Raw genomic sequence first — 27690 nt, forward strand, 5'->3', positions numbered from 1 at the left:
CTGCTCCCCGTGCTCATGTTTGCATTTGTCCATTCCTGCGTAGGAGGGAGGTCACACGGACAGGTTATGTCAGTGCAGAGAGCTCTGTGTTTACTGGCTGCTCTGAGCAAAGACATAAAACAAATACACTGGCCAGATGAAGGTATTTCTAAAGAAAAAGGGAAAAAAAAAAAAAAGCAGCCACCTTGTGAAGCTTTGGAAGCTGCTGGTGGAAAGACCAGACTGTGAAATTCCACAGCAGGTTGTTTCTGCCTTTTCATCACCTATGAAGAATTCTTTTGAGCCCTCTCAGTCTTCAGACAGACAGGGAAACAGAGAACTTTGGGAAAACTGCAACCTGCTCACTCCTGCCACATAAACCTTCAGATCCTTTTGTATGTTGTGCCTCAAGACTTCCCAATTTTTCCCTGCCTTGGGCTGCATTTCCCTGCCTGCCTTAGGCATCAAACAACTAATTCAGTGCTGATGGATTCCTGTAGTTTGCACCACTCCATATAACCCTCTGCTGTCCTGGGTTATTGTCTCTGTAAAGCATTAGAGGTGCTGCTGGCATGAATTACCAGGGAATATGAGCCCAGTTTTGACCAGTTCAAATAGTTATTATATTTATATATATAGTATTTATTAAACTAATAGTAATTATATATAGTATAGGTATTAATTTGTAAAATCCACAATGCCTGGCATGTGTTTAGCTCATAGATGGTCTGTGGGGAGAAAAGGATAAACACCTTGATATCTGCTAAAGACAATTGTACCCCAGCTGATTCTGGTTTCACTGTCTCTGTTCAAGCTTTGCCTCATGGGATTTAACCTGAAGGCATGAAAAGATTCAGGATTTATTTGTGTTCTGCACCAAGATGTAACTCTGTGTGCAACAAACTTGGGGTCAAAATGTTTCACAAGGAGTAAAACCTGGTTCAGGGAGTCCACTGATACTGGTCAGTTGGAGTGGTTTGGACAAATAGAGGTGGTAGAAATGGACCTTTTTTTGAAGAGAAATACAAGTCACAGTATCCAGTGGAAATGGTGGCTGGAACCAGATTTGGGGCAGTCACCTTTCCTATTTTTGGATGAGAAAACTGAAAAAGGGCAACATCAGAGCCCTGCTGACCCTGCTGAAGCATGATAGGTGGAGGGATGCTGTGAAGAGAATTCATTAGGCAGGAACAAGCAATGTCAAACACATTCTGGTTGCTCTTCCTCTCAGATTTTAGCTGTAGAGAACAAAACAAGTTATAATGCACACGAAAAAAACCAACAAAACAAACCCAACCTCATGTAAAACAAAGTATGAGCTCTGCATTTCATGCAGGACTGGTGGCTGCTCTTTGTGAAGCCTCTCAAAAAATAAGCAAGAAATCATTGAGAACATGAAGCTAAACACAGTAGCACAGTTATCCCTCAGTGTGTCGTGTTAGGCAGGGCTAAGTCTGCTCTGCAGGCAGAGACAGATATTCTAAGCCCCAGACATGGCTTAGAAAATGAGGTGAGGTTGTCCTTGGGCTGGTCCTTTCCCAGTGCCATGTGCACAGCCCCCACCCAAAAGCTGTTACTCACCAGTGGAACCCTTGACAGTTGTGGGTTTGCTTTTGTGCCTGCCCTTCTCTGCCACCAGGCTGATGGTGTACTCTGTGCCTGCATCCAGCCCCCTCAGGATGAAGGAGGTGCTGTCCACTGGGATCTCCACTTCGCTCCTCTTCCCAGAGGGACTGGTGTGAACGAGGCGGTAGCGATCGAACTTGGCCACGGGTCTCCTCCAGCGAAGGGACAGGGTGCTTTCAGTGGGGTCACTGACTTCCAAGTCCTTGGGGTTATCAAGATCTATGGGTTAAGAAAAGCACAGTTGAGATGTCTCTGAACTGCCCTGGCACAGGTATAGACAGAGTAACATCTCCACTGGGTGTCTGGCCACAGCTCACTTCTCCACCTGTTGGGGGTTTTGAAGCCCATGTGGGTAGAGGATGATGAAGTTCTCTCTTACAAACAAACCACACTAGAACAGATTTCCCCCACTGACACTTCACATGGAGGAGAGGCAGAATTAAAGCCTTCACAGAACTTACCTGGGAAAAAGGGGGTGTTGTGAGAAAAATTCTGGATTTGAAGGTCAGCCAGGACTTGCAACCACCAAGGCTGCACTTGTTGTCAGATCAACATTTTGGCCATCACTGCCTGCCAGAAACCCTCACAACTACAGGATGGCCAAATCAGTGTAAGCACAATTACCACTGAGGAGCTCACCTGGAGATGAAACTCCCAGAACACTGAGAAATCCTCAGACAGGAAAAAGAAACCACATTCAGAGGTCAAATCTTTGGGGGAAAGATTTTTCCCTTGAGGGAAAATGTCCCATTGGAAGCAAACAGAAATTAAGAACTTTCTAAAACAGTTTTTACTGCATCATTTGGAAATTAAAGAGTGGCTCTACCTCTTTTGTTGCTTCTTCCAGAGCAGAAAGGGGGGTCAGGTGGGTCAGGTACTCACCAGTGCCAGCGTTGATGGTAGCAGGGGCACTCTCCCTGTTGTTCCTCACTGCTGTCACTCCAATGCCATATTCAGTTCCAGGCCTCAAACCTAAGAGATGAGGAAAAGGAATATGAGTTCCTGTGCATAGAATACACCTTCAGGCATTTGTTTTAACAAGGAAGGCTGAATGTGTGCAAAGTGAGACAGATGCTTTCCTCACTATGCAGGGAATCGAGGTTTCAGATAACCCTGACCTGATGTTAATAAATCTCTATTCCGCTTACATACCAAAGGATTAAGATTATGGCTGACTGAGGTTGCATTTTGGACACTGCAAATGCATAATCAGAGATAGCATCTACATTCCAGAGGTTGCAGTGTGAGTATTTCTGACAAAGAAAAGCAAGTTGGCACCCACACGATATGGAAGAACCATGACCTGGCCCTGCAGGCTGGAAAAGTAACTTGCAGGCACACAGAGAATTTGCAGACTGGCAAGACCAGTAAATACCATCCCTGGCACATGCAACACCTTTGGAACTCAGGGTGTGAAGCCTCCTCCACAGAGATGTGGAGCTGCCCAGAACTCAGGGAATTGCCTGAGGGGATTGAGAGATGCACGTGGAAGTGAAATGGCTACAATACCTTCTGCTGGCTGCTTATCCACCTGCAGGTGTGTGCAGACAGATCCCAGGGATTTTAGTTTAATTGGGTGCACTTAAAAATCATAGCATCACAGAATGGTTTGGGTTGGAAGGGACCTTGAAGATCATCTCATTCCACCCCCAGACACCTTCCACTAGCCCACGTTGCTCGAACCTGGCCTTGGACACTTCCAGGGATGGGGCAGCCACAGCTTCTCAGGGCAACCTGTGCCAGGGCCTGCCCACCCTCACAGGGAACAATTCCTTCAGTATATCTAATCTAAAATGTGTGGCCCACCTGTGAGTGTAGCTCTGGTTGTGGCTTGGTTGCCCTTTGGCACTGTGATCTCCACGTGGTCCCCACCAGAGATGGGGGCAAACTTGATTCTGTAGTTGTCAACGTTGGCGTGGCTGTTCCTCCACTCCAGGGTTATGCTGTTGTCTGTCTGGGACACTGGCTTCAGGTTTCTGGGAGCATCCAAGTCTGTAATCCATCAAACAATAAATAAAGAAATAGGAATATTTCTCTTATGACAACAGTCTCTTTTTAAAAGGTAAAATGACCCACAACACTGAAGTGGTTTCTCTTCACCTGATACCACATAACTACACCAAGCAGATTTCTTTTAGCATAAAACGGAGAGTTCACCAGCTTTGAGAAAACATCACTCTAAGAAATTAAACTTTTATCTCCTGAGACAAAAATAACATTTCCTATAGTAATAAATATTTTTTTATTACAAAATAGGCTTGTGGAAAAATATATTTGGATGAAAACACTATTTTCCTTTATAAATGCCTCAGCTTTCAGAAGGAAAAATGATGCTAAGAACAAAGAACTGATCATCTTTAGAATTTCTGCTCAGTAAATATCTTGCATTTGCAGCTGAAAGGAACTCTGAGTCTCAAAACAAAAGGTGAATATTAAGTAGAAATTCAATGGGCTTTACATTGTTCATATCTCAAATCCTGCTCTGAAGGAACAACTTTATTTTAGGATGAAAAGAGAGGTAATTCTCTGGGTACCATTTTCTCAGCTCCCCTAATGCATCAAACCTTGATAACCTGCTACAGGACCCACACTTTCACAAGAACCATTCCCAGGAGCACTGAGGAATAAAGGCAATTTATAAAAGCATGACAGGAAACATTTGCAGAACTGAAGGAGGAAAGAAAGCAGTTCTTTGCTAATCTGATGCATATTTAGACAAGAAACAAGGCCTTAGATGGAACAGAAGCCATGGAAGACCTTTAGCTCAGCAGGCAGAAAAATAATCCAGAGGAACTTGTTTCTGAGAGTTTATGGGTACAAGACACAATAACCTAAATCCCATTTGCAAAATATATTTAGATTCTAAATATTTTCTTGGGCCAGGAAAGCATATGAGGCACAGAAAAAACATTCTCCACTTTCATGGACCTCTACAAAAGTGCTGATTCCATGTTGGTCTCCAGCCTCTCACCTGTGACAAACACCTCTTTCACAGGATCACTTTCCATGTCCCCTCGACGAGAGACAAGTGTCACTTCATACTCTGTGTGTGGCCTCAGGTTTCCAATGGAATATTGGTTTTCATCTTCAGAGAGGTTAATGGTTGTCCTGTCCCCTGGAATGTCCTTGGGGCCGTAGGTGAGCTCTATGTCTTCTACTTCAGCCAAGGGTTTGGACCATGTGATGAGGGCTGTGGTGTCTGTGACGTCTTTTGCCTCGATCTGACTGGGGGCATCAAGCTCTGTTATAAAAAAAAAAGAGAGAGGAAAAGGTGCTTTTTTAATGAAATCTTGCCATAAAAACACAGACATTCTTATGCTTTTAGTTGTTGATTCATAGCAAAATTAATATTAGTGACTTTGACCAACTGAAGTTTATTATTTCATTTACTGCCCTCCAACAGGCTTAGACTCCAAATGGAATCATTTAATCAGAAGCAAATTCATCAGAATTCATTCACACCAGAAGCCACCAAAGGAAAGACAAGCAGGAACCCTGAGAGCTTCTCTATCTCCATACAAACATCACTAGGACAGAAAAAATTGTATTCCTGTTGTTGTATATTTTGAAAAAGAGCTAAAGTGCATTCTGCCTGCTGGCTTGTGGCTGAACACAAATTTCCTTTCCTCTGCAGGTAATTTGGAAAGGAATTAAATTTCCCTCATGAATTAATTTTTCATTAGCAGCTCCACAACTTCCTTTTCCCCCCTGTGAATTCACAGTATAGAGTTTGGTCTCCTCTCTGTTTAAAAGCTTGTTTTAACACAAAAAATCCCCTTGTTTGTTGCTGGCCAACAAAACACAGACCAAATACAGGTTGTCCTTACTTGTTGTTATCACTTTGGACAGTCCAGGCCCTCTGGTGTTGTTCTTCACTACATGAATGGACACATTGTACTGTTGCCCAGGTATCAAACCTGGCTGCATGTAAGATGTCTCTGGCCTTTTCAAGCTGCTGGTTATGTCTTCATTATCATCCTTTTTCTGCAACACATGGAACAATCTGTCAGTGTAACGTAAAAAACACCAGGATTTTTCACTCTGTGTGGGCTCCACACATGAAGCCTCTTCCTCACCATGTTACGGAAGACCAGCTCCCAGCCATCAAAAGAAAAGTTCAGAGGGTCCCACTCCACCTGGACGGACGTTTCTCGGACAGATTTGAACCTCAGACCTTCTGGAGCAGGGAGATCTGGGGCAGAAAAAAACAGGAGATCCTGCCATGAGCGACAAGTTCCCATAAATAGGGCGCGGGGTGGGGACATCTTTCCACCACTAGAAATATCTGCCATGTAGGGATGTGCAGCTGAGATGGTTAAACCACCTCACAGTCAGTTATCCTCCCTCTGGAAGGGCATTCCTCTGAGCTGGTTTGGGTGTCACCTTGGAGTAAAATGAATTTTGACCTAGAAAAACCTCTTTTTGGTGCCCTCTTGAACGTCTCTGGTGCAGACATTTGAAGGCAGGTGAGCTGAATTCTGCCCCATGTCTCTGAAAACGAGCTCAGGGCCAGAAGTCAGAGGGCATCTTTTGAGGATGTTTAGATATGAGTGTGATGTGCACAAAATATAAAGGAAGATCAACAGCAAAAGGACAGACGGGCAGATAAAAGGTGAGTTGTGGTAAAACTGAAGATGCAAAACAAATATAACCTCCATTTTAACCAAACCACTTTGAATTCAAGTGATTTCATATTGGTTTTTAGACAGTGTATATTTTTTATCATTTTTTTTTTCAGGAATAATGACCAGAATTTTAAAATGCACATTATAATAAAGAAGCCAAGGTTCTTCATTTACAAAGACCCCATGGTATTAATTGGGAGGCACAGCAGAGAGCAGAAGAGCCTGTGAACTATATTTTTAACACAGTCATTGGCATTGGAAAAGAATAGAAAATGAAAGTGCAAAAGGCTGTCTCTGTCCAGAACAGATGAATTGAAAATAAAAAATACTAAAGAAATAATATCCCCAAGAGAGGGAGGCAAATCAATACAAATGAATTGAAAACAGAAATTAAAAAGAAATAAAGTCCCCAAAAAGGGAGGTAAATCAATATGAATGAATTGAAAAAAGAAAATAAAAAATAAACAATGTCCCAAAAAATGGATGTGAATCAATACAAATGATCTGAAAATAGAAAACACGAAATACATAACACCCCAAAATAAGGGATGCAAATCAACACATGCTATGAAATAGACAAAAGAATGGAATCCAGGGAATATTAAACTCACATGTGGCTACCCTGGCACTGACTGGGATGCTCTTCTTGTTTTTAAGGATGGCAAAGACACGGATAAAATATTCCACGCCCGGCTCCAGCTCGTGGATGGTGGCAGCTGTCTGGTTTCCTGGCACAGTGAACTGCATGTCCAACCCCCCACTGCTGGTGGGGACGTAGGTGACCAGGTACTGATTGACAGGATTCTCATGTTTCCATTCCAGGTTGACAGTTTTATCCGTCACGTTCGTCACCGTCAGCTCAGTTGGAGGAGACACTGGGAATGGGGGAGGAAAAAAATAAAGTTATAAGAAGTTTTCATGGCTGAGAAAATAATGACTTACCCAGTTCTCACATTTTCCCAGGGATTTCATGAGAATTGTCTAACAGGGGCTGGGGAAGCCACGGCCCACAAATTAACTGCTGAGGAGAGGAATGTTGAGCTGATGGAGACCACAGACATTTCCAAAAGTCACAGGGCCAATTTCTACCCTCACACTTGCACACAACCTCTGGCTGACTGTGTTCCAGCTCCTCCTCTCGTGGCTGCAGCACAAGACTGCTACAGCTGGGTCCCCAGGGGCTCAGATGGTTCATTCAACTGCCAGCAACACGTGATTGTAGAGCTACAAGTCCTGGGATTTGCACAGATTTTCCAGAGGAAAATCAAACATTATTATTTTAGTAAATACTGCCAAAAGATCTCTGTGTGCAAGAGCACAAAATGGGGCTTAGGCCTCTTCCAGAAAGAGGAGATGAAAGACGGGAATTTCTTTTTAAGGGTGTTCATTGTCTTTTATAGTGTTCCCAACCCCAAAGCTTTCTTTGATTACCCTACAAAAATTTAGTTTTGAAATTTCTCCCCTGAGATCTACTAAAGAAAATTACCTCATTTATGGTGTAAAGCCTGTCATTATCTGGCTGCCAAAATTCTCTATCAAGTTCCATAGTGTAAGTGGTAGTGGGAAACTCAGCGTGGGACTTTAGAGCTGATTCCATAATTTTCCTCTAAGCTTCTGTCAGATTGAATATACACACCTCCATACAAATATATAAATATGTGTATAAAACCTCCATATAAAAAAATAATAAATTTTATATGTATACAAATAAATATGTATGTATAAATACAGGTATAAAACAAACACAGGTATAAATAAATATATATAGAAATATATGTATAAATAAATATAGGTATAAACAAATATATATGTATTATATATATGTATATACATAATACACACACGTATGTGTAGTAAGAAGACTGGAAACATCTCCCTCTTCTCCATAGTTAGAACAGTTTCTTTCAGATGCCCTTATTTTTTAGCATCAAGAGGTACTGTGAGAAACTGAAAGGTCATGGTGACAAATCCCAGCCAGGGCTGGTTCCAGCTCCAGTGATTCTGTGATGGGAGTAGAGTCATAGAATCAACTGGGTTGGAAAAAACTCTGAGATCATCAAGTCCAACCTGTGACCCAACCCCCCCTTGTCACCCCGCATATGGCACTGATGCCACATCCAGGCTCTGCTCAAACCCCTCCAGGCACGGGGACTCCACCCCCTCCCTGGGCAGCCCATTCCAATGGCTGAGCCCTCTCTCTGCAAAGAACTTCTTCCCAACAGGGCTCAGCTTCATAAAGAAGATTCACAGAACCTCCAAAGCAGCTGGGTGGACACAGGGAGTGTTTTGAAGGGACATGGCCACCTACCACCAGCGCAGTCCTCGCCCATGTACCCGTCCTCGCAGACACACTGCCCATCCACGCAGCGCCCGGCGTTGCTGCAGTCGCTGGGACAGGCCCGCTCCCTGCAGTCCTCGCCCACGAAGCCCTCCTGGCACACGCAGCGCCCGTCCACGCAGAGCCCACGCTGGTGGCAGTCGTTGGGACAGGCCAGCTCGCCGCAGTCCTCCCCGGTGAAGCCGTTGTCGCACTCGCAGCGCCCCTCCACGCAGCGCCCGCGGTGGTGGCAGTCCTGGGGGCAGCGCAGCTCCCCGCAGTCCTCGCCGGTGAAGCCCTCGTCGCACACGCACTGCCCGTTCACGCACAGCCCGCGGCCGTGGCAGTCGCTGGGGCACCGCAGCTGCCCGCAGTCGTCCCCGGTGAAGCCCTCGTGGCACTGGCACTGCCCGTTCACGCAGAGCCCGCGGCTGCTGCAGTCCTGGGGGCAGCGCAGCTCCCCGCAGTCCTCGCCGATGAAGCCCTGGTCGCACACGCACTGCCCGCCCACGCAGCGCCCGCGGCCGTGGCAGTCGCTGGGGCAGCGCAGCTCGGCGCAGTCCTCGCCCAGGAACCCCTCGTGGCACTGGCACTGCCCCTCCACGCAGCGCCCGCGGTGGTGGCAGTCGTTGGGGCACCTCCTCTCGCCGCAGTCGTCGCCCACGAAGCCCTCGTGGCACACGCACAGCCCGTTCTCGCAGCGCCCGTGGCCGTGGCAGTCGTTGGGGCAGCTGAGCTCCCCGCAGTCGTCCCCGGTGAAGCCCTCCTCGCACAGGCACGTCCCGTTGAGGCAGCGCCCGCGGTCGAAGCAGTCGTTGGGGCAGATGAGCTCGCCGCAGTCCTCCCCGGTGAAGCCCTCCTCGCACACGCACTCGCTGTCCACGCAGCGCCCGCGGCCGTGGCAGTTGTTGGGGCACAGGGGCTCGGCGCAGTCCTCGCCGGTGAACCCCTCGTGGCACAGGCAGCGCCCGCCCACGCAGCGCCCGTGGGCGCCGCAGCCCGGGGCGCAGAGCTCCTCGCCGCAGGCCGGGCCCGTGTAGCCCTCGAAGCACACGCAGAGCCCGTCCACGCACTTGCCCTGGTCGTTGCAGTCGGAGGGACAGGTGGGCTGGCTGCAGTTGGGGCCCTTCCAGCCCGGCTCGCACACGCAGCCGCAGATCTCCAGGCTGTAGTTGCCGTGCCCGCTGCAGTAAGGGGTGGTGTCCAGGCGGCCTGCAGAACGAGCCAGAAAAACCCGTGTGGGGTGAGAATCACACAGGTATCCCCCCAGAAATGCCCAAGGCAGCGGAAAGAATCCCAAAAAGGTTTCTTCTGAAGACAAGAACGCTAAAAACTTACAAACGAAGAGCTGCACCAGGCCGCAAAGTAGAGCTGGGCCTGAGCAAGACTCGCCTGGTGTTCCCTTTTCCCCACCCAGCTCTCCCCACTGGCTTCAGAGACCTCCAGCATCTGCTTATCCCTCTGCATACCAGAGAAACAGAGCTTTTCAACTTTCTCTGGAATGCAGAAGGGAAAGGAAACAAACTCCATCTAATTCCTTTGAGAAAAGCACTTTCCAGGCGGGGAAGGCTTCCTAGGTGACACCTATCTCCTTGAACTGAATTCTTCTGGCAAAAAGGGTATTTACCCTTACAACCCATTATTCCCTTGGCCCTGGGATGCCTTAGGCCAGCGTGGCACACAGGGCCTAAAAAAGCTCTGATTTTCCTGTCTCCTGATAGGAGAAATTGAAACTTTACTCACAGTAGCCCGGAATGACCAAATAAGGAACAATACAACCTTAGGGGAGTCCTCGAGAATGAGATAAGGGAATGTAAGTTAAACAGACAGGATGTAAACTAAGCTCTGTGTGCCCAGATAAAGAACAAATGTTGCAGTTTTGGTGGTGAAGCACAGTGGTGCTGTGGCTGCTCAAGAACTGAGGTCAAGACAACGAAGACAACCCAGAAGGACCAAAGAAGGACTTCCAACAGGGGTGTGACTACGCAAACAAACTAATGAAAATGTGTTAAGCAAGGCAGTCATATCTAATGACCATGTAAACAGTGTGTGCAATAAAAAGCCCTGTCCACCTGTCATTTGGCAGCTTTGATTAGAGGAGCTAATTTTGTGAGGATCACAATGTCCAGCGTGCTGCACAAAGGATGCCCCTTTTAACACCTACAAATTGGTGTTAAGAAATTTGTTTCTGCTGCTTTTATCACTCCCTACGGGACAGAATTTAGAGAATCACTGAAAATTTTGAAAGAGAATATCTTCTTTTTAATCCTGTTTTACCAGGGATCCCTTAATTCGCTCTAATGCCAGGGAAGAGCCCCTGCCAACTGCTTGGTAAATGAGCGTGCTGGATTCCTCCTCTGGTCTCAAAATCCTCTTCCACTGACTGAGCAGCTTTCCTGACTGCCTCTTTAGGGAATACACCATGAAATGTTACTCACCCATTCACTCCAGAACATAAAAAGCCAGGCAACAGTCAGTATCAGCAGCTGTGAGAGCAGCTCTGTGCTCAGAGGGACATCACCCCTGAGAAGACCTGTGTTTCCTCTCTTGTATGACCAGCCCCCTTCCCTCAGTTTAAAAACCAGCTGGACAGACACCTTTTTTCCCTGCTTCTCTAACTATTTGTGCTTGTCTGCTGCCTTATGTCCTGCTGTATTTTTATTGGTCTCTAATAAAGAAAACTTGGAAAGGAAAATGGTTACATTGGCAGCTTCCTCAAGGGGACAAAACGTGGAGCCAAGAGCTTGGTCTGTGTGAGTTTTAATCTCAGCTCAGGTTGTCACTGTGCCCAAGTGCTGTCCATGCTCAGTGCCACAACTACAAAGTGTCCCAGGCCAACTTCTGACCCACAGATCCACAAACCCGTGAAACTGTGAATGAATGTTCCTTGCACGCTGGCCAAGCACATTCCCAGTTTTGATTATGTTTCAAATTTAACAGGTTGACTTGTGCTCGTTCTTGAAACAGATTTGAGTATCTACTCTAAACAACTTGGACAGCCAGCACGAGAGTTTCCCCAAGAGCAGCTCCCCAGCCTGCCTTACCTTCCACTGCCTGGGAATTGGGACAGCATCCAGCGCCGCTGGCACACTGCTCCCGGAGGGAGGATACCAGCCCCTCCAGCTCCTCTAGTCTGCTCAGCAGATCCTTAATGTCTGGGGCAGCTGCACAGCCACAGGCCCGCCGGGGAATGTTAATTCGGTGCGTGAAGACGATCTGGTTCCCCTCGTTCACCGTGTGCTCCTCGGAATTCCTGACCGGCTCGATTTCCGCCTTCAGGTCCGCGTCGCCGCTCGCCGAGTCCAGGTCCACGGAGCAGAGGGAGCCCACAGGCAGCTTGATGTTGTAGACATGGTTAAAAACCACAGGCTGGTTGTCCTCTGGCAGGGTCACGTTGAGCCCCGTCTCCCGCTTGTGCCGGATGATTCTCTTGATGAGTCCCCCCGTGACGTGCTGGCACAGCAGGGCGAGGATGGCACAGGCCAAAAGCCGGCTGGGCAGTCCCATGGTGCTGCTCAGGTCCTGTTTCGAGCTGAGAGAGTCTTATGGATGTTTGGCCTTTGTGATCTGGAGCAGAAACTGGAGAGCCTGTTCAAACCAAGCTGGGTGTCCTTTTCTTTCCTGGCACACTTGGTCCCTGAAAGAAGAAGGAACAGTGTAAGGGATGAACCACAGCTACACCACCCAACGAAGTGGGACACTGCTCGTGTGCTGCACCCTTGGACAACAGGGCTGAGGTGCCACCCAGTGTACCACCCAACATCTCTCTAAGATGCTGAGTTTACTCTTATATATAAAAACAGTTGTTTATATATAATAACCTGGTTTTCCAAGATCTCAATGTGGTTGCAAACAAAACATCACCAGACAAGAAGAAAACTACAGTTATATCAGGTTTAGAACAAATATAGTGGATTTTAGAAGGTTTAAGTGCCTCAAGCAGAAGACCAAGGTGAAGAAGCCTGCTGAGTCTCACCTCAATTCAAAATACCACTTTCAGACTGTGGTAGGTAAAATAAATATATGTTCTGTTATGATATAACTGATGTTAAATTCTGCATTTGCTCCACTCCTCAATTCACTGCTTGAAGGCTGCTGGAGGCTGGATCATGTCAGAAACTCAAGGTGTTGTCAAAAGGTTTATCAACACCACAAAGCTCGTTCCATCCCTTTCTCATGTGCTTTTCATGACTGCAATTGCTTGGGAATGGGAACTCCAGGCCTTGTAGTCCAATAATAACTTTTACTCTACTGATTAGAGGTAAATGGATCTCTCTGCAGAGCTCTGCAGGCTGAAGGTTCTGCTGTCAGTGTTGTATCACAGCAATGTTTTAGCAGACAAGGAGTGAGACGTAAGCAGAAGAGACTCCAACGAGGGAGACACGCAACAGAAATAGCAATAAAAATGCATGTGTAGAAATGCCTTTTCAGCAGCCAACACCTCTTTTCTCTACGCAACATTTCCCTCTGTCTGAGCTTTCCTCAGCTATGACACAATAACCTGCTTATGGTCACAAGCTGGCTGGGCTGTACAGCTCTTCCTGAAACTCATTCCTTTCATTTACCTCAATATTTCCTCTTCCTCCTCAGTCTGTACATGTTCCTTTTAAATACCCTGAGCCAGGGGAGCAGAAATACATCCACTGACTTCCATGCAGAGTCAGCCCTTCAGCACGTAGAGCGAGAACCCAGGGCAGCAAATGGACTGAGCTGAACAAGCACACCTAATAAATGTCATCCCAGCATTTGTTTTCCTTCCTATTCCCAGCAAAACTTGGTTAAATGGTCAGGCCAGTGACTGTAAGGTAGAGAAATGCCAGTAATGGGGGAAACAGTAGTTTATTCTCTATATATCCCTGATTTGATGATAATTCATTTGTCAGATGAGAGACCAGCTTCTCCCACCCTTCTGCTTCCCCCAAAGCATAGAGATCATTTTTCCCATGCTACCCCAGCTGCTTTTGTGGGAGAATGACAATAATAGATCAGACAGTTCACTGAATTCGGTGTTTTTTGTAGCCAGTGTTGAGCTCACAAAGAGCAAACTTCACCCCTTTTTACCAGGGAATAAATCAGAAGTAAACAAGCAGCAGGGAAGGCTTTTTTTCTTGTCATGGAAAAGTATTCAGCTTTAAGCTATTTCTAACACTTACCCCATTTGCTCAAATATGTCTGCAAGCCCTGTCTGCACCAGAAGAGATCACAAGGTTGTTAATAAAGAATAACAGAGACAGACATGGCCCAGGTCTCGTTTGTGACTCAGGCCAATCTCTAAATTGGGTTGCCAGCTCATGAAACATGTTCAGGACTGTATTTGAAGTGGGATTTTACTCTCAAACAGTCCCACTTGGGGTTTGCAGATTGATTTCGGTGCAGTGGGATTCCGTGTGCTCTGCACTTTTCGCCCCAAGACAAGGTCATACAGCTAAAACTGGTGCCTAACCCCCAAGCAGGGGACAGGCTGCTTGACAGATGGATCACCAATGGAAAGTGGAACAAACTGGAAGCAGCTCTGCATCTAATTCTCACTGAATTTTAGTGAGAGTTGAGCATCGATTTCCTTATGGCTTTTGTAAATCCCAACCTACAAGAATATGGGCCTTGCCCAAACCAAGAAAATGGATTGCACTTTTTTCTGCTGACCAGTGTGAGTTTACATATCACTTAATGATGGCACAGACTGTTATTTCTTTAATATGCCTGGAAAATGAAGAAACTTCTTCATGGAAGAGCCCCCGACACTGTCCCCTTTGCTACTGATGAAAGCCACAGGAGCACCAGGACTTTTCCTGGATACTCCCTGCATTAGAGGCAGCCAAACCTTTCAGCTTACAGATGATACTGGAAGATTTAATGTCTCTTGGCTGACATCCTTTTGGAGTTTATGAAGAATCCTTGTGGTGGTCTAGCAGAGCATTCCATGTCTGCCCTGTGACCCCTGTGTTGTGACACCTCCTGTGATGTCTGAGCTCACTTATCCAGATCAGGTGTTTCTCATCTGACCTGCCAAGGACCCAGCAGGATCAGCTGAGCTCCACTCCTGGATCTGACATCTACAAAACGAGGCAGCTTCATACAGTTATTTATAAATTAGCCATAATTTTGGCTGGAAGAACAAAGATGACATCCTTCTCTCCGACCCCAATTCCTCAAGCACATCTAAACAACAGCTCAGGCCACAATGGACCACCCTGGAGCAGGTTCTGGAGAGAAATGGAAGCCACAGCAACTGTCAGGCTCTGTTATTCCTCCATTTTCCCTCACCTTCCTTTCAGAACAGTCCGTGTAGATTGTGTTTTAAACCTCTCTATATTTTCTTTGCAGACATCAGCTGCTGGAGAGTTTACAGGCACATCAAAGACTTGCAGCAAGGGTTTGCAGAAGATGACCCTTCTCAGCATGAGTTTGGCCTTGCAGGATGTAGGAGGAGCTGGGTGAGGTCTGTACCACATCTCTCAGGTATGCTGAGGTGACCAGGAACGTGTCAGATTTCTACAGGCAGTTTGTCTAATACAGGATATTACTCATCCTAATGAACTGTGACCCTCCTGCCAGCCTGACTACAACCCAACTGCTTCATAAACCTTGGCACTGATTGTGTGGTTGGTCTGCAAATTGTTCAGCTTGTCATGCAGAATAATAAAGTCTAGAGTTCATGTTCTCCCCATCTGGCCATTGGCATCTCCCCACAGCCATCACCCTCCCTGGGCAAGACCTATCTCTTACTCTCTCCTGCTCCCTGAGGTACAACCACAATATAAAGAAGAACAAAAGGTGCTGTGGCCTCTCACACATCCAAAATTTCCTGACTTCCTGCAGAAAATCAGGAAATCACAACCTGATTTCCTGACTTCAATTCAGACTTCCTTTGGACTATTAAAAATTAGAAGCTGTGAATTGAGAAGCAAATCATGGCATCCCTGCAGCAGCTGAGGTAGAAGGAGATTCAGGCAAAAAAATTTTCCTTGTAGAAACACTAAGTGTGAAAGTGAGATGTAATCAAAAGGAAAGAAAATACTATTTTAGGAAAACACTCTTTAAAAACTTGGTCAGTGGCTAGTAATACTCTTAATAATATGTGGTGGAAATAAGATGGCCTGTCAAAAGCACAAAGGGAAGGAATAATTTTCATTTCCACTGCAGCCCTTTCATCTGAGGATCTGAAAATGTGTCACAGTCTGGCTGTCAAAAGCTGAAAAAACGTTATTAAAAAGGGTTATTTCTTTGTTTAAACATTCCCCCTTCCCCTCAGCTGCCTCCTGGCATCAGAACTTTTTCAGGACCTTTCCATTTAATTTGAAATTTGTTTCTTAATAGGAAATTTTCAATCCATCTTTGAAAAAAAAAAAAAACCCTCCAGTAATTCTGACTCCTGGGGAATACTAAGCAAAGGTAATGTATGAATATTTTCCTTCCCCAAAGACGTATTTGCTGGAAACCAGCAGGTGTGAGAAACTAAATTAACGTCTGCATAGCTGAGAGTCCTGGTGTAGCACTTTAGTCTGTCCTGAACACTGAGGAGTGGCAGAGCTGGGAGATGATTTGTGGGTATGTGGAGTGATAAATATGCAGATGAGGGCCCCGTGCAATTTTAATCAAAACAGATTGCAGCAACGAAGAAATGGAGGTGTTAAAGAGGATCTCAGCTGTCCTTCTCAAACGAGGCAGAAGGCTGAGTAGATTTGCTCAGACACCCTCTACATGTCATGACTTGGAAATTAGACTGAAAAAAGAGAAGGGGGAAAAAAAAAAAAAAAGGAAACAATTCCTTTCTAAGCAGATACTTCCAACATTACAGCAGGAGGGGATCAAATATTGTCAGCGCATATTGGATTCGAGCACGTCTTGTGTAAAATCTGCATAAAATAGCAAAGGGCTGGATTGTGACAGAGAGGAAGACTCTGCTGGAGAAGAGCCAGGGCCCTCCCCAGAAAACACGACAAGGAGCATTTTGAGGTTTGTGAATTGCTGCCCCCAAAATAGTTTTCTGTGATCTGGTAACTGAAGGAACTTCACGTTTTGAGAGTTTCCACCAAGGCATGATCTGACCATCTGTTCCCCCCAGCCTGGGGACCAAAGCACGTGCGTCGTGGTATCACAGCCCTACTCTCTTTATCCCTGCCATCCACACCAAAGGGCCACAGCAGGGAGGTGATCTGACCTGGAATACTCTCTCCCTGCAGAAATGATGAGTTTTCTACAAGGAACACAAGCAGTGCCATTACACGGGATTAATAAATTAAAACCGTCTGCCAAAGCGCGTTTTTAGACAAGGCAAGGCTTCAAAACATGCAACTTTTTAAAGCAGAAGTGCTCATGTGGCTTTGCCAGGAGCATGTGATTCCTGAGGCTCCGGGCATCTTCTCCAGCAAAAATGGATTAAGTTTGAAGTGAATTGAAATGTTCTCAAAGAAAGAGTCTGGGGGGGCCCTGAAAGTTTGGACACGGCAGGACGAAACACCAACAGTTCTGACTTCATCGTCTTTCACTGCTGTTTCCACACAGTCATAACTGCACAAAATCATTTTCTTTCCATTCCCAATTCCAACAGGGCAAAGGAATCAGCAGGGATACTCAGTGTAGGTCAAACTACATTAAATCACAGTGGAGAGCAGAAATTCATAACAGTCCTAAATCTTTTCAGCAGAAATGATCAAAGCCAAATTGTGGCCTTTTTTTTTTTTTTTTCTTCCCCCTTCTTTATTTACATTGTATTCATTCTAAGGAGAGGAATTTTAAGGCAGCTGACTTCAGAGTAATTCAGAAAATCCATTGTGTTCCCCAAGGCTCCCAGAGAACACATGTGCAAAGGAGTGTTGGAATTGTTTCACCCCAATTAGGCACCGTAGATATGAAGAGGCCCTTAGGGTGGGAAGCTCCAAAGGGAAATTTTCCTAATTCAGAAATTTTCTTCAAAGTCTTAAATTCACAAAGAGGTGAAATGAGGGTCACAGCTTTCAAAGAAGACAGAAAGGAGGTGATTTACCTTGTTCTTACAGATGAAATGCAGTGTGATAAGCAGGAATCCACCCAGTTGCACTGTGAAGACTCACCTCTGCTCTATAGTGAAACCACTTCTATCTCCATGGCCAGGTCATAATGGAAAAATGTCCTGCAAATACCCTGCAGTTTTCTAAATGAGAAATCCCCCACCTGGAACTCCCACAAACAACTTTGGATCCAGACTGAGTGACCCTCCTTTAACAGAAACAGCAAAATGCAAAGGCACTGATTTAAAAGCCTTTGCCACCCCACCCTGCTCCAGACTTGCAGGCTGAACCTGCTGCTGGAAGTCAGAAAGACAGAGAAACATTAACCAAAATGACCTTGCTGTCTGTGGAAGTCCAATGCAGAGGAAAAGAAGGAAAAAACACCCTCTGGAACAACTGCATGGAGAAAGAGGCAGAGAGGAAACAACTGGGAAGGAAGATTTCGAACTTCTTTGTTTAACTAGAGAAGTAGGAAGTCTCGAGGTACAAGTGACACAAATCCACCTGCTGTCACAGAAGTGACTCAGTGATGTCCACAGCCCCAGAGCAAGAGCTCCATGGTATCCACACGTGCTGGAGAAGTGCCAAAGAGCCTCTTCTCCGAAACATTTTGTAATTATGGTGGGCAAACAACAGTGGAGCCATTCCTCCACTTTAAATTCGGAAAACTGAGCCATGGAGAGTCTGGCGTTGAGACAAAAGCTCCCAGGAGCCTCTGCCTTTAGGCAGAGGTATTTTATTCACTGCAAGGCTGAGGAAGCTGGTCCAGCTTTGCCGAGTCCCACCACAGCAGTTCAAACAGCAGCACCTCCCAGAAGGCATTTGTAGCACTTACAGCAGCAGACTTTCCTCTGGATGTGTCTGCCTTTATGACTTCAATCCTTTCTGTTCCAGGGCAGACCAGCAGTTTGTGTTTGATGTGGGTGAGCAGCCACAGCTCAGAGCTCTGGAAAGCCCTGGAGCCACCTGTGTTTCATCTAAAGCTGGCACTGCACATTTGGGAGCTGCCCTTCCTGGGACTGAGAGCAGTTACAACTGTGGGCACTTGGAGTGCAGAAAAGGGAACTGGTTTGCACAGTTCATTCGTGAATGATTTCTCAGCTGTCACAGATTAGGGTTTTCCAGCCCAGATTGCATCCATCATCCATTCCAAAGGCCTTACCCACGCCACTGGAATTAGTAATAAAAACAAAAGAAATGTTAGGTCTCGAGTGAACCCTACAAGAGATCCTGGTGGTCACTAGAATTGTGATCACATTTATCCCTCAGACCCTTTCAAAGAACAGCAATTAAAACAAATTCATGGGTACTTTTTGCCCCATGCAGCCCCTGAGGTCCTGCATTAAACATCACTCAGCTAAGCCTGAACTCTTCACTCCAGCTCAGCTTTCATCTTTGGCTTCAGCTCTTAGGTGATATTCCTGCTCTGGGGAAAGTGGATAATTTCTAGTTCACAGATCCTACTGTAGATCATCTTTAAATAAAACCATTTGGATGCATTTTAGCCTCCACCCATCCTACCTTGGCTGAAAAGCAGCACATACACAGGGCTTTGCCAAGGCTGTTTTGGAAGGAATTTTAATTAATTGCTTTGTGCAACAATTTAGAATTTAGCAAAGGCTCATATTTCAAAGCCATCAGCATGACAGTGCCACAAAGGGGAAGGAGAAATAACCCACTGAAGCCAACATCCATAAAAATGTGAAAGAGCTATGGTAAATTCTGAATGATAAGCATAAAAGGAGACCCATGAGAGACTAAACACTTCTGTTGTACAGTGACTATTTGGAGTTAAATTAGCATGATTATTCCATTATAAACGACTTTGTTTCAGAAGTTTTGTGCTCTTAGCCATGGAAAATCTCTCCAGGTCTATCCTTGTTCAGGATCTCAGAGAGAGAAAAGACCTTTCCAAGCTAAACAACGAGTCTGGCTGTTTTGCCAAGCAAAGTTCAGGGATCAGAGGTGGTCTTCTCCCAGTATCAGTAACACCTTTGATCAATGAAGTATTAAATATAATGAGCAAATCTCATGAATTAAATGAAAAATTAAGTCAGCTGGCAGAGATACAGCTGGGAGAAAATGACTGCTGAAAACATGCATTAATTAAAGAGAAGTGAAAAACAGGTTCTGTGACGAGGTGCCTGCAATAACAGGACATTGAACTCGGCAACCAAGAGGTGCCTTCCAGTTCCAGAGTCCTACAGACTCTTTTGATTTATGTTTCTTAGGAATTACCTGGCTGCTGATGACAAAAGCAAATAAATTCTTCCTGAATTGGTATTGCTGTTCCATCAGGAGCACAGGGGCAAGAGCTCAGAGGAGAGCCAGGAATGTGGGAATGGCACCGTGCTGGGACCTGTGAGATCTGAGATCATCCCTCAGTTCTGGCATTACAGCCCAGCCAGTTATCACCCTGTTTTTTAACAACTCTACAGGAGATTTGCACCCTAAACAAAGTACAAATGACCAAACTAAACTTCTTATTTCTTTTTATGCTTCCAGTAGTTTCTCTAGAGAGAGATTCTTCAGTTTACCCCTATGAAAACGCTTTCCCTGCTCTCAGTTTTTCTGCCCAAATTCTGTGATCTTCATACTACAAGTTGTATCTTAATGCTTTTATATAGCCCCAAGTGTGTTAAACAAGAGGAGATGAGTGGCTACAGCTTTTAATAAGGTTTAATCACAGTTACCTTCTAATTAGGCCACAGGTTGACAAGACTGATGGTGAGTAGGCAAATGAGATGCCTTTGGAAATTGTTCAACCTGGCTGGAGCTGAGCTGCTCTGGAACAACCACTGGCTGCTGGGTTTAAGAGATGTTTGTTAAGGCCTTGCCCACACACTTATCAAAGAATCATAGAATAGTTTGGGTTGGAAGGGACCTTAAACATCATCATGTGCCACCCTCTGCCACAGGCAGGGACACCTTCCACTAGCCAAGGTTGCTCCAACCTGGCCTTGGAGACTTCCAGGGATGGGGCAGCCACAGCTTCTCTGGGCAACCTGTGCCAGGGCCTGCCCAACCTCACAGGGAAGAATTGCTTCCTAATATCCAACCAATTTGAAGCCATTCCCCCTTGTCCTGTCACTCCAGGCCCCTGTAAATAGTCTCTCTCCATCTTTCTTGTTGCTCCTTCGTGTCCTGGAAGGCCACAATTAGGTCACTCTGAAGCTTCTCTTCTCCAGGCTGAACAATCCCAATTCTTTCATCCTTTCCTCCCAGCAGAGCTGCTCCATCCCTCTGATCATCCTGGGTGCCTCCTCTGGGCTCACCCCCAACAGCTCCATGTCCTCAAACCTCCAGAACAAGGATTTCCAACATCTGTTGTCCCATCAACATGTATCACAAGTGTTGGGCAGAATTCACATTTACAGGACCAGATTCTGAGGAAGTGGCATCTGCTGAATCCTAGGAAACCCCAGCTTCTCCTGGCTTGTGTCAGAGCCTTGCAGCTCTTTAAGCAGTTGTTTAAATGGGAAGCATCCAACATGACACTATTTAAGTTATATATATATATATTAAACCATTCCCAGGAAGAAACCCACACTAAAACCAGGAATCAAAAGCTCTGAATTCATTTTTGCTACACCAGGATTAATAAAGTTACCTAAATTATAAATGAATGAAGGTAATTGCTGAGTGACTTATATGTGTAATGCAGAGTTAATCAGACCATGCTCATAACGTGCTGTTTAATCTTTCATGTAATTTACTGCTAAATGTGCTTAATCAGAAACAAATGCATGATACATCTCAGTGGGGGCTGCAGATGTGTTGCCTTCCAGCATGGTTATGAGATCCTGGCTATGGATAATGTGAATTATACTGCCTGTATGTCCAGCTTGGGATTTGACAGGTAATTTTAGTTAATTGCACTTCAAGAACTGCAGGAGCTCTTCCTGCAGGAAAAGGTCTCTGCTGCTATACCTTGTCCAGCAAAAGTGTGTCAGGGTGGGAAACAACACATCCTCAATAAAAACTATGTCTTGACACCCCAAAACTGAGATCTCCAAGCTGGAAACACACCAACTCCCACAAAGTTCCTACCACAAGGATATCCTGAGGAAAATTAAGCTGTCCAATACTTGGTGCAAGAGACCCCAAAGAGCATCCAGACAATAAAATGGTGGCACTTCTATCAGGGAGGGATTTGTGCCCTGGCACAGGGTTAGTTTTGGGAGCCCCCCAGGCATTCCCAGAGTCAGTTCCCGGCTGCCAAGGCTCTGAGCACCCAACAAAACCCCGGCAGACAACGGGAGCTGGGAGTGAAAACCAGCCCTGCTCCACGCCTGCAAACCCGTGCCAGGGCTGGCTGGTGCCAGGAGGGCAATGGCCCAAAGGCAGGGCCAGCCAGCAGCTTTGGAGGCTGTTTGTGACCAGGAAAATCTGCCTCTTGTGCTGAATTTCCATCCGTGTTTAATCCCAGCGACCGAGGAAGACGCTGGCAAAGCATATGGAGGTGGATAAAGAACTTTGCTGCCAGCAGAGCCCAACATTTATTTTGGGTGTGCTGTGGAGTCTGAATTCATGTGATAGAGTAATCCTGGGGATGAGGTCATGTGTTCCCTGAAGGGCCCTCTTTGTACCCCGGGTTCGTTAGCAACGCTTTTTCTCTTATCAAGCATCTGATTAAACTCACAAAGGAAGGGGCTCTAAAAAACAGTCTCAAGGCAGAACTGAGAAGTGAATAAATAAATCGGGTTTGGTTTGTTTTGTTTTTTACCTCTTTCATTTTACCCAACAGGAAAAGAGGAGAGGAATAAGATGGGAAAGGGGCACCAAAAAAAGGGGTTCATTGTTCTCAGATGACAGAAAGAAGTCTTCATCTATTTTCAAATTTTCTACAGAGCCCAGCCCTGGGGCAGAAACCAGTTATACACATCCATGGGGCAAATATCACCTTGGAGGACCTCGGTGTACCCTCCAAATAGCACAATCCTCCAAAAAGCCATCCCATGCCTGTCACTGCTGGAGTGACACGGCCCCCACCTTCTGCAGGAGTGAAATCCTTCCCCAGAACACTGGGCTTTTGGTCCAGTAAATAAAATAAAATGTGCCCCTGATTTTTACTCAACTTGAAGAAAGACTCGGTTGGTTTGCACTGATTTATCTGTAAGCATCCAAAGATGCTTATAAATACCTGTACTTACTAGAATTACATTATTTCAGATTAGTTATTTGATGGCATCATATTAAAAATAAACACCAAAAAAAATATTATTTTGTTTCCTCTCATTCAGGATTATTTCATTCAGTATTTCCCTGTGTTGTCCATTGGATGTCTGAGTAACCAAAAATAATGTATCAAGGTTGCCTCTATAAAAGAACTGTGATAATAAAGCAACAGGTACAGCTGGTTGAAAGTTTTTCACAACACTTATTTAGCCATTGAAAGATGCCCTTTATCATTTGATTCTGACAGCTCAGCAAAAAAAAGAAAACTAAGAGAGACTCAGCAGCATTTCAGGAGTTCCTTTTCTCAAGAAAAAAAATCCCTGACAAACCATTTTGAGGAAATCTTTGAAACCAGTAATGGTTTGCTTTGAACAAAGTGGCCTATTTAGAGAATAACCACCTCAATCATTTCCTCAGAGGATTTCTGCTCCTTTTTTCTAATAAAATCCAGAGCTGGACTTCAATTACTAAGTGAAAAGTCATGCAAGTGAACCCACAGCGCTCGTGCTCTGCTCCACCCCAGCACAGGAGGAGAAAGAATTAATCTTATGTCCACTCACACCTCTCAAAGTGCAGAGTTGTGCCTGTGGGGGAGGCAGACACATTGTTTAAGTGCATTTAAAACACCAAACTGAATTGTCAGGTAGCAAAATACTTTAAAAATAGTGGTCCGAGAGCCAAACAAAAAAGCTTCTTATTGATGCTTGACTGTCCAATGACCATCTTTGAGGACACAGATCCTCCCAAGGAGGATGTTAAACTATTGTTATTATACTATATATTTTTATATATATATATATATTTATACAGTTGTGTATATTATACACAACACTATTGTAAGTACAGATAAATAATAACACTCCCCCTGCACCCCACAGAAGGCTTGGCTGGAAACCATCCTGGCTGGAGATGAAACAGCTTGAAAGACTGGGAAAAGAGAGGAAAGCAGAGCTGGGGAGGGGCAGCAGAAGGGACAGACACCAAGATTTCCCAGTTGTCTGATTTGATTGGGCTGTTGGGGGGAACTACCCAACTCCACTTTCTTCTTTTCCTCCAAAGCATGTTAGACCAGCTGGTGGATTTGACCTGTGGCGCTGCAGGGATTCACAGCAGCTAAAAATATGTCTCTGTATTATTTTTTTTTTTTAATTTAAATGTGGCTTTTATTGGAGGCAAAATAAAGATAAGATCATGTAAAATGATGAGTTCAAGGCAATAACCCAGGCTGGAGCAGTAATCTCTTGCATGGCTTTTGTTTCTTAGAGGTGCAAAGCCCAGGAAATGAAAAAGCTGCATCTATAAAATGCAAAGGGTTTTTCTTACAGATTAGGTTTATTCCCTTCAGTATGGGAAGAGGTGAAACTCTGGATGCTGAGCTGGAAAAGCCTAATAAATGCCCATTTGGAGTAATCTTATTTTTTAAAATATATTTTAGCTAACATTTCCAGCAGTGCCATGGATTGGTGTGATCCTGCTACTAAGGCAGCATTAGGAAAGGAGCAATATCTTCTGGAATATCTCCTGGATTTGTCCTGCAGGGACATGTGGAAGGTGATGGCAGGTAAAGGGTCACCCAGCTCACCTCTGCTGTGCCACAGAGCCCTGGTTTTTGGGGCTGGGAGGATGGACCTTTGTGGAGAGGACAAACTCTCCTTTATGAAAACTGGCAATGCAAACTGCCAGGTGGAAGCCTGCTGATTGATGGGAAATTATTAACGAAAATAAAGTGAGAGGGGAATCAACATGTGAGGCAGGCAAGGAATATGTTCACCTGGGAGTTACAGTTCAATGGAATGGTGAGACACAGACTTGGAGTGCCATTGGAAAGTGGGAAATGAACAGGTTTCCCACTGAATGGATTCCCCAGACCTGGAAAAACTACATTTCAGCAGTAGCTGAGACAAAATTTCCCTGACCAAGGGTCTGCCATATCCAAATCTTCTGAACCATAACCAGAAATGAAGCTAAATGGAGTTCCCACAGAAATACGTGCTCTCAGCAGAGTCCAGAAAGTGCCCACAGCCTTGGGATTAATAGTGTGGCCCCGTGGTTAGGACTGAGGATTGGAACTCAGTCTTGAAATTATTTTATAAATCATCTGCTGTGTCTCAGATTAACCACTGGTAAAACCTCACAGGGGGAATGGAGGTCTCTGTGAATTAAGTATTCCAAAGACCTCACAGAAAAGGTATTGTCAAATCCTCATTTCCATAATTAAACCTCTTCCTGAGGAGTGCTGTAAATTTGTCAGAAAATACACAATTAAAAGGCAAAGAGCTGGAGTGTTGCCCCTTGCAATGGGAGGGAGAAAGTGAATCCCAAACTGGGGGAATCTGCAGAGCTGCCCCAGCCCTGGGGAACAGCACAGCAAGGACATGGAGCTGCTGGAGAGAGTCCAGAGGAGGCACCAAGAGGATCAGAGGGATGGAGAAGCTCTGCTGGGAGGAAAGGCTGGGAGAGCTGGGATTGCTCAGCCTGGAGAGGAGAAGCTTTGGGGAGAACTGACTGTGGCCTTCCAGGACATGAAGGAGCAACAAGAAAGATGGAGAGAGACTATTTACAGGGGCCTGGAGTGACAGCACAAGGAAGCATGTTTTCAAACTGACAGAGAATAGGTTTTGATTATATATTAGGAAGAAAATCTTCCCTGTGAGGGTGGGCAGGCCCTGGCACAGGTTACCCAGAGAAGCTGTGGCTGTCCCAACCCTGGAAGTGTCCAAGGCCAGGCTGGACGGGGCTTGGAGCAACCTGGGCTGGTGGAAGGTGTCCCTGCCCATGGCAGGGGGTGGAATGGGATGCTCTTTAAAGTCCCTTCCAACCCAAATCATTTTGTGACTCTCTGATTCTCTGAAGTATCTTTTGCTCTGAAGCAGAAAGATGTGCAGCACACACACACAGAGCTGCACAGCTGCTTGACATCCTAGGGTAACAACAGAAAATTGCAGACTTATTCTGAAGCCAAACCAGAGGATGTGCCAAGCAAATTACCAGAATAAGAAGATGAATCCATGGAAATAAATTATAAGGTTACCAAAACCCACAGAGAAAGACACCAGAGAATTAAAAAAAAAAAAATCTGCAACTGACCCAAAATACGAGAGTCCAGCTAATTATCTTAGGTCTGCAGAATGGCCTTTCATCTTGAACAGGCTCTAGAGGTTTTATGAAATGAGGGGAATCGTTCATACACACATTTACACCCAATCTTCCTGCACCTTCCTGCTCTTACACAACTCAAGTGATTCACTCCTGCAGATGGGAAGTGAGAAGAATCCTCCATCCAGCTCAGACCACAGCAGGGTTTTTCATACAAGCCACAACAAACAAGCCCAGTTATTTTACAAGGCAAATTATTCAAATGTGCTACGTATAAACTTAAAAAGAGAAACAGCATTAGAAGAGGTAACTATGGGAGAACAAGCACCAACCCCATCTGGTCTAACAGAGAGTGAGATGAGGCAAAAGTTAATAGGGAATTCAGGCTGTCCTTGGAGCTTGTGTTTTTTTGTTAAGAGCTCCTACACTTGAGCATCAGTTTCTGGAAATGGGAACTCAGAAAAGAGAAACAAAACAAGCAGGTCAGTGGGGTGCCTTTGAGCTGCATTCAGGCTCCTGGCAGGGGGCACAGCAATCAGCCAAGTAGAGCAATTTGCTACAAACTCGGGAGGGAAAAGAAAAAGACAGGACCATGCATCTCCTAAATACTTTTTTTTTTCTTTCCTCCCCTCACATCTGCAAGGCAATCTCTGTTTTTGCAGTAGCTATCAGAGGGGGAAGAAAAAGCTGCAAGCAGTTACAGCCCAGACAAAACCTGTGGGTTAGAAGCAGCAGGACACACCAGAGACTGGAACAGCAAAGGCAACAATGGATTCACAAAAACTGTCACTGTTCTAAAAACAGAGGCAGAGCTGTAGAAATGGGTCATCTCTGAGGGACTCCACGGAAAGCAGAAGGGATGGTTCACACCTTTCTTTCACTTTAGTTTCTGCCTGCACCCCCTGTTTGCATTTCCAGCACAGAAGTGGCTTTTCCCCATCAGTCTCTGAAGGCACAAGAACTCTGGGCCACGGCAGAGCTGCCACAGACACAGAAGCTTCAATTAGGACTTTTCCCAATAATAATAATAATAAAAAAACCTTTCACAGCAAAAGCAACTTCTGTGCATAATCTCAGAGCAGAAATCACTCCTGCCTCTTCAGTACGCCCTGTACCTTTTAATAAAGCCTTTCCTAATAGCAAAAGCATTCGCTCGGGCTCTTGGCTTTTCCCTCCTCCCAGCAAAGACGCGGAGCTGGAAAAGATCGTCGGTTTTCTAAACTCGTCGTTGGAAAGTTTCTTTGCCAAGCTACACTTTTTGTCAGGAGCTCATTATTTTCTGGGTAGACTTCGCTTCGAAATATTCTGAGGGCTTTGCTGATGGTGTTTCAGACCATGAGGTTTGTGTGCTCTCCCGCATGAATCACAGCAACTCGAGTTCGTGCCACAGGCAAAGCTCGGCTTCAGTTCCAGGCCCTTCCCCACGGCACTTCTTCCAAAACCACCTCTAGGTTTTCCAGAGCCCATTTCACAAAGTTCTAGGTGGTTTTTAGTGACGAGATGGGAAGAGCAGAAATTCAGGACTTCTGGGTTTTCTTCCCGTTCTTTTCATGCCGAGCGAGATTTCTGAGAACAAAGCGGCACTGGAGTTTGGAGCTTGGACAGTCTTATTTGTCCCAAAAAATTCATGGTTGAGGTACCAAATATCAGATAATGAGGGGTAAGAAATGAGCCATCGATACTTTTGATAAATAGAATTAGAATAGGTGAATAAATAGATGATCTGCTATAAAAAGCAGATGTCAAATTAATACATTTACCAAAAACATTGGTGAAAACTGCACAGTAGAAATTAGGAACTTTTGTAAGAAACATAAATTACTGACACATTAATAGTGTAAGAGTGAATGGCACTGAGACAGCATCTCTGAGGAAGATG

General features: G+C 45.3%; 1 protein-coding gene across 1 annotated transcript in view; it reads right to left on the minus strand.

Moving 5' to 3' along the window:
• TNC (tenascin C) overlaps positions 1-27690 on the minus strand; it is a 68513-nt gene that overhangs the window by 32652 nt on the left and 8171 nt on the right. The window contains 9 exon segments of the mRNA XM_050319755.1: positions 1561-1824; positions 2488-2577; positions 3412-3597; positions 4577-4846; positions 5433-5589; positions 5682-5797; positions 6842-7105; positions 8539-9759; positions 11592-12184. Of these exon segments, the coding sequence (XP_050175712.1) occupies positions 1561-1824; positions 2488-2577; positions 3412-3597; positions 4577-4846; positions 5433-5589; positions 5682-5797; positions 6842-7105; positions 8539-9759; positions 11592-12054 (3031 nt within the window). The 5' untranslated portion in view covers positions 12055-12184.

Source organism: Myiozetetes cayanensis, unplaced genomic scaffold, assembly GCF_022539395.1.
Source record: "Myiozetetes cayanensis isolate MyiCay16 unplaced genomic scaffold, myiCay2020 scf23, whole genome shotgun sequence".
Taxonomy (NCBI): Eukaryota; Metazoa; Chordata; class Aves; order Passeriformes; family Tyrannidae; genus Myiozetetes; species Myiozetetes cayanensis.